The 13,515-nt window shown below is 37.9% G+C and overlaps 1 protein-coding gene across 3 annotated transcripts in view; it reads right to left on the bottom strand.

Annotated features, from left to right (window-relative positions):
- HPSE2 (heparanase 2 (inactive)) overlaps positions 1–13,515 on the bottom strand; it is a 782,979-nt gene that overhangs the window by 285,862 nt on the left and 483,602 nt on the right. Inside the window, exon 4 of one of the 3 annotated variants that reach the window (XM_004370015.1) lies at positions 13,100–13,273. The exons of the other annotated variants lie outside the window; for them this stretch is intronic. Coding sequence (XP_004370072.1) covers positions 13,100–13,273 — 174 coding nt within the window. The remainder of the gene's footprint in view (positions 1–13,099; positions 13,274–13,515) is intronic. 3 annotated transcript variants of the gene reach the window in all.

Raw genomic sequence — 13,515 nt, forward strand, 5'->3', positions numbered from 1 at the left:
GTTGATTGTGGATCCAGGTAAAATGAAATCTTTGACAACTTCAATCTTTTCTCCATTTATCATGATGTTGTTTATTGGTCCAGTTGTGAGGATTTTTGTTTTCTTCATACTGAGGTGTAATCCATACTAGAGGCTATAGTCTTTGATCTTCATTAGTAAGTGCTTCAAGTCCTCCTCACTTTCAGCAAGTAAGATTGTGTTATCTGCATATTGCAAGTTGTTAATGAGTCTTCCTCCAATCCTAATTCTGCATTCTTCTTCATATAGTCCAGCTTCTCTGATTATTTGCTCAGCATACAGATTGGTTAAGTATGGCAAATGGATACAACCCTGATGCACACCTTTCCTGATTTTAAACCATGAAGTATTCCCCTGTTCTGTTCGAACGACTGTCTCCTGTTCTATGTACAGGTTCTGCCTGAGAACAATTAAGTGTTCTGGAATTCCCATTCTTCTCAGTGTTATCCATAATTTGTTATGCCTTTGTATAATCAATAAAACACAGGAAAAGATCTTTCTGGTATTCTCTGCTTTCAGCCAAGATCCATTAGTGATGATATCCTTCATTCCAAGTCCTCTTTGGAATCCTGCCTGCTCTTCTGGCAGCTCCCTGTCGATGTACTGCTACAACTATTTTTGAATTACCTTCAGAAAAATTTTACTTGTGTGTGATATTGATGATATTTTTCAATAATTTCCACAGTCTATTGGATCACCTGTCTTTGAAATGGGCACAAATATGGATATCTTCCAGTCAGTTGGCCAGGTAGCTGTCTTCCCAAATTTCTTAGCATAGATGAATAAGCGCTTCCAGCATTGTATGCATTTGTTGAAACATCGCAATTGGTATTCTGTCAATTCCTGGAACCTTGTTTTTCGCCAATGCCTTCAGTGTAGCTTGGACTTCTTCCTTCAGTACACGTGGTTCTTGATCATATGCTACCTCCTGAAATGTCTGAACGTCAGCCAACTCTTTTTGCTACAGTGACTCTGTGTATTCCTTCCATCTTCTATTCATGCTTCCTGCATCGTTCAATATTTTGCCCATAGAATCCTTCAGTACTGCAGCTCAAGGTTTGAATTTTTTCTTCAGTTCTTTCATCTTGAGAAATGCTGAATGTGTTCTTCCCTTTTGGTTTTCTAACTCCAAGTCTTTGCACATTTCTTTACACTTTACTTTGTCTTCTTGAGGCACCCTTTGAAATCTTCTGTTCAGCTCTTTTACCTCATCATTTCTTCCTTTAGCTTTAGCTACTGTACATTCAAGAGCAAGTTTCAGAGTCTCTTCTGACATCCATTTTGGTCTTTCCTTTCTTTCCTATCTTTTAAATGACCTTTTGCTTTCTTCATATACGATGTCCTTGATGTCATCCCACAATTTGTCTGGTCTTTGGTCATTAGTGTTCAATGTGTCAAATCTATTCTTCAGATAATGTCCAAATTCAAGGTCGTACTTTGGCCCTCCTAAGCTTGTTTTAATTTTCTTCAGCTTCAACTTGAACTTGCATATGAGCAATTGATGGTCTGTTCTGCAGTTGACCTCTGACCTTGCTCTAACTGATGATATTGAGCTTCTCCGTTATATCTTTCCACAGATGTAGCAGATTTGATTCCTGTGTACTGCATCCAGCAAGGTCCATGTGTATTGTCGCTGTTTATGTTGATGAAAAAAAAGCATTTGAAATGAATAAGTTGTTGGCTGGTCTTGTAAAATTCTATCATGCAATCTCTGTCATCATTTCTATCACCAAGGCCATATTTTCCAACTACAAATTCTTCTTCTTTGTTTCCAACTTTTGCCTTCCAATCACCAGTAATTATCAGTGCATCTTGATTGCATGTTTGATGAATTTCAGACTGCAGAAATCGGAAAAAATTTTCAATTTCTTCATATCTGGCATTAGTTTTTTCTGGCCCACAGAGTGATGTGGCTATATTTGAATAATAGTCATATTAACTGGTCTTCCTTGTAGGTGTATGCATATTATCCTATCACTGACAGTATTGTACTTCAGGATAGATCTTGAAATGTTTGTTTTGATGATGAATGCGATGCCGTTCCTCTTGAATTTGTCATGCCTGGAATAGTAGACCATATGATTGTTGTATTCAAAGTGGCCAATACCACCCCATTTCAGCTCACTAATCTCTAGGATACTGATCTTCACGGATTCCATTTCATTTCTGGCAACTTCCAATTTTCCTTGATTCTTATTTGGTACATTCTACATTCCAATTATTAATGGATGTTTGCAGTTGTTCTTCTCATTTTGAGTAATGCCCCATCAGCCAATGAAGGTCCCAAATACTGTACTCCATCCACATCATCAAGGTCGGCTCTACTTAGAGGAGACAGCTCTTCCCCAGTCGTATTTTGAGTGTCTTCCAACCTGAGCGGCTCATCTTCCGGCACTATATCAGACAATGTTTCACTGCTGTCCATAAGGTTTTCACTGGCCAATTTTTTCAGAAGTAGATCACCAGGTCCTTTTTTCCAGTCTGTTTTAGTCTTGAAGCTCCGCTGAAACTTGTTCACCATGGTGACCCTGCTGGTATTTGAAATTCCAGTGGCATAGCTTCCAGCATCACAGCAACACACAAGCCACCACAGTAGGACAAACTGACAAGTAAGTGGTGGCCCATAGAATTAAAAGGATTAAAATCATACAACATATGTGGACTGACTGCACATAATTAAACTATAATTCAACAACAGAAAAAAATTTGGGAACTTTACAAATATTTGAACATTAAACAAACAAGCCATAGTTCAAAGAAGACATCTCAAGCGAAACTTTAAAATATTTTGAATTGAATGAAAACATAACATACTATATAATAATATATGGGATACAGCTTAAGTAATGCTTAGGGGGAATTTTGTAGCTTAAGCAGTGAAAGGGGAAACAAAATTGACATATCTTTAGCTTGACTGACCAAGAAACATAGATAAGTTACAGATAACCAAAATCAGGAATGAAGGGGGGAACATCACTAACAACCTCACAGCAATCAAAAGAATTATAAGGGAATGCTTTGAATAACTTCATGCAAACAATTTAGGCAGCTTAGATGAAATGGGCAATTTCCTAGAAGACATAAATAAGCAAGACTGACTTAGAAAAAAAAAATCTGAATAAACCTATATTAAGAAGAGGTTGAATTTGTAATTAAATTCTTCCCACGAAGAAAAGCCCACATCCAGACTGATTCACTGGTGAATTTTATCAAATGTTTAAAGAAGAAATAATATCACTTCTTCATAAATTATTCCAGAAGTTGAAGGTGGAGGGAACACCATCCAACTCATTCAATGAGACCAATGTTCCCCTGATATGAAAACCAGACAAATACCTCATAAGAAAACTAGAGACTAGTATCACTCATAAATAGATGCAAAAATCTCCAACAAAATACTTACAAACTAAATTCAGCAACATATAAAAAGGATTATATACCATGACCAAGTGGAATTTATGGTAGGACTGCAAGGTTGATTTAACATAAAAAAATCAACTAAAGTAAACCACTATAAAACACCAAACTAGTCTGATACTAATAGAATAAATGACCAAAATCATATTAGTATCTCAATAGATGCAGAAAAAGCATTTGAAAAATTCTTACACCCACTCTTGATAAATACTCTTAACAAACGTGAATAGAAGGGAACTTCCTCAACCTGATAAAGGGCATCTGAAAAAAACCTACAGCTAATATCATATTTAATGGTGAAAGACTCAATGCTTTCTCCCTAAGATGAAGAAGAAGGCAAGGATGTCTGCTCTTGGCACTGATATCCAACAATTTACTGGAAGTTCTAGCCAGTGTAATGAGGCAAGGAAAAGAAATACAAATTTGAAAGGAAGAAGAAAAATTGTCTTTATTCTCAGACAACATGATCCTGTATGTAGGAAATCCTAAGGAAGTCACACACATGCACACACACACACACATACACCCCTCCAAGATCTAAAAACAAGTTCAGCAAGGTTGAAGGATACAAGATCAATATACAAAATTAATTGTATTTCTAAGTACTAGCAATACACAATCCAAAAATAAAATTAAGAAAATAATTCTATTCACAATTGCATCAAAAAGAATAAAATACTTAAAAATAAATTGAACAAAATAAGTACAAGACTTATACACTGAAAACTTAGAAAAAAATTGCAGAGAGGAGTGAAAAGTCTAAATAAATTAGGAGATAATCTATTATTATGGGTTGGATGACTATATCGTTTGTTAAGATGGCAATTCTCCCCAAATTAATGAATAGATTCAATGCTATCTCTATTAAAGTCCCAGCAAGATTTATTACAGAAATTAACAAGCTGACTATAAAATTTTATATGGAAATGAAAAGCATCCAGGAGAGCTGTGGCACAGTGAATTACTTAATATGGCCCTTCTAGCCATAGTCTTTGTGACTCCCACACAATGATTGGGTGGGGCTATGCAAATAAAGTTTATGTAAACTTTGATGCTTAAGGTTATGCGTCAGCTTGGCTGGGCCATGATTTTCAGTGGTGTAGCAGTTATGTAATGATGTAATTTAGCAGTTATATAATGATGCAGTCATCCTCCATTTTGTGATTTGATGTAATTATCCTCCATTTTGTGATGTGTTGTAAATTTTAGCCTCTATGCCTGTGGTTATAGTCCTATTTGGGAATGAGTTGACTATTATGTTAATGAGGCAGGACTAGGGTGGGATGTTAGAGGGTGTGACTCAGGTTACCACCCTTAGCCCAGTCACCACATTTACTACCCTTATTCAAGTCATGCCCTTACTTGAGTCACAGTTTTTATTTTACAAGAGATAAAAGGAAAAAGAAGCTAGTGGAGGTGGGGGGGGGGGGTTACTCACTAGAATCAAGAAGAAGAGCTAAGAGTGGAGCATGTCCTTTGGACCCAGGATCCCTGCACTGAGAACCTCCTAGACCCAAGAGATAGAGAACTGTAACACCGGAGATGAAACAAGACGGAGAGAAGGAGCAGCAAGCGCGACAGAGAACTGGCAACAGCAGAACCAGTAGACTGGTGCAAGACCGCCATAGTGGGCTTCCCAGTCCACAGAGTGATGCGGCTACAGTGGCTGTGCTGACCCACAGAGCGAGAGAGCTGAGTGCCTTCAGGCTGAAGATTACTGGTGTAGTGAGGTGCCTACAGGCAATTATTGGCGGAGCTAAAGAGATTTGTAACAGTTTTCCCGAGAAGGGCAGAGGCCGGGCTGAGGAGCCGAGGGGTTGAGGGGCTGAGAGCCGGAGAGAGAGGCCTGCCTGCGGGCACGGCTGAGAAGAGGCTGCCCTGATCAAAGAAATGTATCCTGAGCATTCCTGAACCTGAATTGTAACCTGCTACTTCCCTAATAAACCACATAACTGTGAGTATTGTCTGTGAGTTCCGTGTGGCCATTACAGTGAATTATCGAACCCAGCAGAGAAGTAAAGACTGCTGTGGGAGGGAAGACTGGTGTCAGAACTGTTAAAAAGGTTGGAGAGAGGAGGTATGTCTGACTTCTGTCTCATAGGAATCAGTCTTGGGCTGTTGATCTTCATTTTCCTTCTGCCTTGTGAAGTTAGAAGAGGTTAGATGCCTCTGCCACACCATTTTTACAATAGCCAAAAGAATTTTAAAAAATAAGAACAAAGCTGGTAGACTTATACTTCCCAATTACAAACTCAAATGTAAGAACTAAAACTATAAAACTTTTAGGAGGAAAATCTTTGTGATCCTAAGTTAGGCAAAGATACGACATCAAAAGCACAATCCATCAATGAAAAATCGATGAATTGAACTGTATCAAAATTTAAAATGTTTGTACTTCAAAAGATGCAATTAAGAAAATGAAAAGAATTGCTATAAAGTGGGAGAAAATATTTGCAATCACGTATTTAATAAAGAACTTGTATCTGGAATATAGAAAGAACTCTTACAACTAAATAATAATAAGGTAACTTAATTAAAAGAGCAAAAAGTGTGCTTTATGGATTGAATTATGTCCCCCAAAAATATGTGTTGTAAATCCTAACCTCTGTGCCTGTGGTTATAATCCCATTTGGGAAAGGGTTGTCTTTCTTATGTTAATAAGGCAGGATTAGTTTAGGGTGTGTCTTGAGTCAATCTCTTTTGAGATATAAAAGAGATTAAACACAAGCTAGCAATCAGAGATGGGGAAGAGAGATGTCGAGCAGCATGAAGATCGCCCAGGAGCAGAAATTCAAAGAAACAAAGATCTTCCTCCAGAGCCAACAGAGAAAGAAAGCTTTCCCCTAGAGCTGGCACACTGAATTTGGACTTCTAGCTTCCTAAATAGTGAGAAAATAAATTTCTGTTTGTTAAAGCCACCCACCTGTGCTATTTCTGTTATAGCAGCACTAGATAACTAAGACAGTTTGAATAGACATTTCCCCAGAGAAGATGTATGCATAGCTAATAAGCACAGGAGAAGATGCTCAACATGTTAAGACACTATTTCAAACCCTATAGAATGGCTAAAATAAAAAAGACAGACAAAAACAAGTTTGGCCAAGGATGTAGAGAAACTGGAGCTCTCATGCATTGTTGGTAAAAATGTAAAATGGTATAGCTACTTTGAAAAATAGTTTGACAGTTTCTTAACAAGTTAAATATTAATTTACCATAAGACCTAGAAACTCCACTCTCCTCCCAGGTATATTGCCGAGAGAAATAAAAGCATGTGTCCACACGAAGGTGTGTGAGTGAATGTTTATAGCAGCATTATTTATCATGATCAAAAAGCAGAAACAATCTAAATGTCCATCATCTGGTGGATGGAAAAACAAAATGTGATATATCCATAAATTGGAATACTATTCAGCAATAAAAAAGGAATGAATTATTGATATACCCTACAACAACAACAACAAAAAACCAAGCAGTAAACATAAAAATGCTCTCTAAATAGTACAAAAGGGCAAAAAGCTCTGATAATTATGCTGCTGTGTACATTAAATTATTGTCAGAAAAGCAATAGAGTCAAGTTGAACATTTCAATTTGAATTACTAAAGGGTGAAAACGTTGTGAGAGAGAACACAATGGTACATTGTTTTCAAGTCCTAGTCATTATCTAGCTCCCCTATTAGGATGTAGCCAGGGATATTTGTTTGTTATTTACTATTATAGCTCTCAAACCTAATACAAAATCTGCTGCAAAAGGCCCCTTAAGATGCCTTAGGATGGCATTTTGACAGCTATGGTGCTCCTGACCCAAGCCGTAATCTTTTCAATCACCACATATGCTTGTGAAAGCTGGACAATGAAAAAGGGAGATGGAAAGAGAACTGACACATTTGAATTGCGCAGCTGGTGGAGAATATTGAATAAACTATGGACTGCCAGAAGAATGAACTAATCTCTCTGCAAGGAAATACAGCCAGAATGCTCCTTAAAAGCAAGGGTGGCGAGACATCATCTTGATTACTTTTGGGCATGTCATCAGGAAAGACCAGTTGCTAGAAAAGGATATTATGTTTGGGAAAGGAGAGGGTCAGTGAAAACGAGGGGAAACGCTCCATCAGATGGATTGACAAGGCGGCTGCAGCAAGGGGCTCAAACATGCCAAAGACTGTGAGGATGGCACAGGCCCGGGCAGCGTTCCATTCTGTTATACGTGGGGTTGCCATGAGCCGGAACTGACTCCAGGGCAACTAACAACAACAATAGATAGTCAATAAATCATTTGTTGAATGAAAGCTAAATCAAGTGAAGAAAGTCAGGAAGTGTGAATATCATTAAAAAAGCCATAGTGTGGTAGAAAAAAGCACCTCATCTTTCTGGACCATGTCAGTTAGATGTGTTCTTTTTCATAGCATTCTGTTCTGAGCAATCAAAGTGAGTGTTTAAGGAATTAATAGAAGGTGACGATAATTACTTACTACTCTTCTTAAAGTGTCTATTGAGTTGTAACGGTACCTCAAATCAGTCAGAACCACAAAACAAATGACAACCTTACTCATACCAATGACTTGCCCAGCCTCCCCACACAAAGCAGCAATCCCACAAATACCTTCTTCAATTATCTACCTGTGGCACTAAATGTAATTTTAGTGAGAGAAGACGGTTCTTCACTATGACAATGAACTCAAATAATGAATTAATGTAATTCATACATCCCTAACTTCCCTTAAAAACCAAAAGATAATTAACTCAAGTGCATGTAAATGTAAGCTATGAATTTATCAACACTTTTTGTGCATTAATTTATATTTTTATCCTATATTATTTGTTGATTTAACAACTTCCTTGATTTATTCTTTACTTGTTTCCAACCATCAGGGCTCCCTTCAATACGAACATACGAGAGTTTTTTTCAATAGTTTTGAGTTTACCCTGTGTCTTAGTTATCTAGTGCTGCTATAACAGAAATACCACAAGTGGATGACTTCAACAAAGAGAAATTTATTTTCTCACAGTAAAGTAGGCTGAAAGCCCAAATTCAGGGCGTCAGCTCCAGGGGAAGGCTTTCTCTCTCTATCGGCCTTCTCGTCAATGTTCCCCGGACTAAGAGCTTCTCCACGCAGGGACCCCAGTTCCAAAGGACGCGCTCTACTCCCGGCACTGCTTTCTCGGTGCTATGAGGTCCCCAGCTCTCTGCTTGCTTCCCTTTCCTTTTATGTCTTGTAAGATAAAAGGTGGTGCAGGCCACACCCCAAGGAAACTCCGTTTACATTGGATCGGGGATGTGACCTTACTGAGGGTGTTACAATCCCACTCTAATCCTCTTTAGCATAAAATTACAATCACAAAATGGAAGACAATCACACAATACTGGGAATCATGGCCCAGCCAAACTGATACACACATTTTTGGGAGGTCATAATTCAATTCGTGACACCCTGCTTTCACCTTTTGATAATGAGCTCCTGGAGACTAGGACTTTTTGCTCTGTATATTCACTCTCTGTCATAGCAATCTTTACCAAACATGCAGTAGTGTGCAAAGAAGGCCTTTAGGATATCCTCCAACTCCCGCACCAGTATTTTGCATAACAAGTACTCAATACATACATATTAAGTGCAAGAGTGATGAAACAGTGTAAGAGTATATATACGGGTGGGAGTGTGTAGAGAAAGAATTGAGAGAATGAAGATGAGGAAGGTGAGAAGCAGTCAGGGAGAGAAAAAAAGAGAAAAGTCAGCAGGTAAAGAAATGATATGGTTTCTCATTTACCCTCTTCCTCCTCTTTCCCTCTTTCCTCCTCTCCTAAGCATTAAAACTCCATCCTCTGAAAATATAGTTCTCTCAAAGCTCTGGGCTACCTGGCCTCATGAACAATTGTCAGTGTGTTTGAAGAAGGAGATTCAACCTTCACAAGACTATAACTGTTATATATACACAAATATGCACAATCAAAATGCATGTATGCCATACATAAATATACATCCATACATTTATCCACGCAAACACAGAATAAAAGCTTAATTCATATTGAGTAAATGAATGAATAAATAAAGCCAGGCTGCCTCTTGCCAGAATTATCATCTCGAAGGGGCTAAACTTTCTAAGGTAAGAAATTTTATTTCACTTACTAGACATCAGGGTACTGAGTCATATGACTGAGGGGACTGAATCATGCAACTAAAGTCATAAGAGACTAATGGGTGAATGTATAGGCGAGGTGTAGCTAGGAATATATGACACTGATTTAATAGTTGATTACAGTAGCTTATGCCTGCCCACAGAAGCATGCAGATCTATTTGGGAAGCACATTTTTAATTTGTAATGTAGTGTAATGGTCATTCAGTTAGAGGTATTGCATTATCTTTAGATAATTTTTGTTAAGTACAGCTCTGTAAAGAACAAATACCATCTTCTTGGAGGAGAGCCGGACTAAAATTCCTATTCTACGCTTCCAGATTTTGATTCTGAGCTTCAAAACTCTCCCAGTTCTTCCTTACTTTACTAATGGTTAATAGAAGTACAAATAATTACAATGATTACCTGGCATTTATCAGTAACAAATGTTACAATTTATAGGCATTTAAGGAAACATGTTATATCCACAGAGAGTAATTTTTTAAAAATCTCATATCCAAAAAGACATTTTCCCATAGAATTTAACATCCTAGACTTTCTTAATCTTCACCTCTTGATACTGGTTTTATCTTGCTTTTGTGGTCTGTAGCCCATACTATTGACTAATTTCAAAAGAGAAAAACAAACAGTTTAGTCTCTGGAAGTTTAGCTACTCCAGGAGAAACAACCAAAAAATGTCTGCTTGGGTTTTTGCAATCCTAGATTTCCTCTAGAGGTAAAATACGTGTTAACAGTGTGTAAGTGTATGGGAGGATGAGTGATAAGAGAACTGACCAGTTCTATTGTCCCTCCCTAAACCTGAATATAATGATTAAACTATTACCTCTGTCCAAAAATGATAAGTTTACAAAGAAGAAAACTGATAGAAGATTGGGGAAACAAGTCTAGGCTAAGAGCATGATCATGCAGTTTTTGAGGGGGGAGGGGCTGAATATACAAAACAGAAGAGTTGTGTTCAGAATACTTTGGATATCTTAAGAGAGAGGATTCTGAGCACAGGAAAAACGATCAGTAGTTGCACAGGAAAAACGATCAGTAGTTGCAAAATGATTTAGAAGAAACAACACAATATATTTTCTTCAAATCCTAAAGGCTAAGGATGATAAAAATAGGACCCATAAATATCTCTGAGTTGGGCAGATTATTTATTGAAGTCATATCAGTACACAGGAATGCCCTATTTTAAAAAGGAGGAGGAACAAAAACAAAAAACCCAATAACTGACTAACTCTAGCTTTCCTGACTAGAGACTTTAAAAAATCACTTATATCTGCTTTGACAGAAATGCTCACGAAAACACTACCAGACACTTTCTACTTTACTGGGTTTTAAATCTAGTTATTTTCCTATCAATGACATGATAAGAAAATAACTTTTCTCCTCTTCATAAATAGTTCTTTGTTTTCGCTAAACCCTCAAAAGGCACCTAAAAATATGATAAAGGAAATCAAGTGTTGTGTGGCCAAGGTGACTAAATATTGTTGTTGCTGTTACTTACCATTGAGTCAGCTCTGACTCCTGGCAATGTTACATATAACGCGATGAAATGCTGAAAGGTTCTGCGCCATCTTCATGATCATTGGTATGTTTGAGTCCACTGTTGCAGCTATTGTGTAATGCCTTCTAACCTAGGGGGCTCATCTTTTAGCACTATATCAAATAATATTCTACCGTAATCCATACGATTTTCATTGCCTAATTTTTGGAAGTAGATTACTGGGCCTTTTTTCCTAGTCTTACTTAATTTAGAAGCTCCACTGAAGCCACTCCACTATGGATGACGTTCGTGGTATTTAAAATACCAGTGGCATAGCTTTCAGCATCATAGCAACATGCAAACCACCACAGTACAGCAAAGTGACAGATGAGTGGTAACGTTTCTTTAACGGAATTAGCTCAATCTTCAAACTAGTTAGCATAATTCAGGGGAAGGGTGTGGATGGGAAGGGGTAGGCTCTCAGTTGTCTGGAATAGGAGAATGATGTATATACTCTTCCCTACCTGCAAATCGCTCCAATTATACCAACTGGAGATTTATTTAGTTCAACAAGCTTCTCCACTCAGTGACGTCAAAATCCCTGGAGGAATTATTCCTATTAATCACTTGTACCTAAGTTTTAATTGCTTGGGGCTTATCTACACCTAGCTGAGATATTTTACAAACCAATTTTATTTAGGCAGCACAATATTTAAAAAAAAAAAAAAAGTCTTTAAGCAGGGCATGTATTCCCCAGTTCACCAGAGGCCCCATCACTCCTTACTGTCTTATACTCACCCATTTAAAACATTATACCTAATTGGCTCCTCTTGCTTAGGGGGGAATAGAGCTAAACTGAGTGGAGTCTGATACTGGAGCAGGATAAGGTTAGGTGGGATATCATGAGTAGACAATATAAAATACCAAAGAATGTCAAGAAGCATGAAATAGAAGATAGGAGGTGGAAGGACCAGTAAAGCACTTTGCCTACTATGCAGTTTTGCCTAGTTCAAAGCCGATCACATTATTCCTGCTTTTGTTGTGGAATGTATAATACCCAGACTTGTTTGGAAGATGAAAAGCCTCAGGCTACTCCAGTTATGCCTCTTACAATCAAATCATCTTCAGTTCAGCTCAGTGGGTCTCCATTTGGTCCCTAACTCTCCCCCAATTTCCCCCACGCCAGGGAAGAAAGAGACAAAAGAGCAGTAAGAAGAAACTGAGAACTGCATTTCAGATAATGGCTACCGATAGGCGAATAGAACCGTTGTTATAAGACCCGCATCCCTTGTCATCTTGTTATGAGAACTTCAAATTCCAGAATGCAATAAAAATACACACATGCATGCACACACACACACACACACACACACACACCAGTTCTACGATTAAACAGGACCAGCTACATAATTTGTGGGACCCAGTACAAAATGAAAATGTGAGGGCCCTTATTTTTAAAAAAAATTAAGATTTTTAAATCAAGCATGGAGCTTATGCCACTACCCATGACACACATCCATGAATCCAGCCCTGGTTAAATAGTTTAAGAAATATTGGGTGAAAAAAAAAAAGTTCTTTGCAGCAGGACTTCTCAGATCCTTTTGTATACTAATGTTCATCAAGAATCTTCATCACACATACCATGTAGCAGTTTCTAAATATACTTGACCAAAAGCTCTTTTTGAATTATTCCTTTATAAGGATCGTCTTGTAGGCCCAATGTTCCACAGAACACACATCGTAAAATGGAGATCTTGGCTGTGCAGACAGATTGTATCTGCTATAACATCAATTAATTAATCATAAATTATGTGGGCATTTTCCCCATATTCAGAATGAGGTAACTAGATATGACTATGGATGCAAAGGGTGTGAATTCACTAAATCCTTCACCATTTGGTCATTCACTGTTTAGTAGGTCACCTCAGTGGCCTAACATCCCAAATATTTTCTGCGCAGGTGCCCTCAAGATGGTCTGATTGAGACTATATCCCAAGGCAATTTATTTCATCCCCTTTATCTTGTCAGTTCAGAGCAAAAAAAAATCCTTACTTACCATTACCCAGTTCCCAAGAAATGTTGTACTTTTTGCTGGCGCTGTACTTCAACAGACTCAGGGCACTAGAACTGTTCCAGGAGTTATTGGGATTACGACGTAGTGCATTTAGAGCAAATATCAGGTGGAGTCCAGAGCAATCAGCAAAGTTATAAAGTTTGTCTAGAGACCTGGCTGGGAAGAAGCAGAGAAAGGCTTGTAACTTTGAAATCAATTTTCCCACAAAAGGAAAATATTAGCTACTATAAAATCCTTTCTACGACCTTCTTGTTAATAGGGAATTAGACAGGCTTCTAAAAGGGTGCTATTACCTTTAGGTTCAGAGTGCATTTCAAGGTGGTGTCAGAAACCAGCACACAGATTTCCAGTTACAGGTTGCAAATTGGCAACCAATTCCAGTCCATGGTATGTTTAAA

This window comes from Trichechus manatus, unplaced genomic scaffold (assembly GCF_000243295.1).
Source record: "Trichechus manatus latirostris isolate Lorelei unplaced genomic scaffold, TriManLat1.0 scaffold00007, whole genome shotgun sequence".
Lineage (NCBI taxonomy): Eukaryota > Metazoa > Chordata > Mammalia > Sirenia > Trichechidae > Trichechus > Trichechus manatus.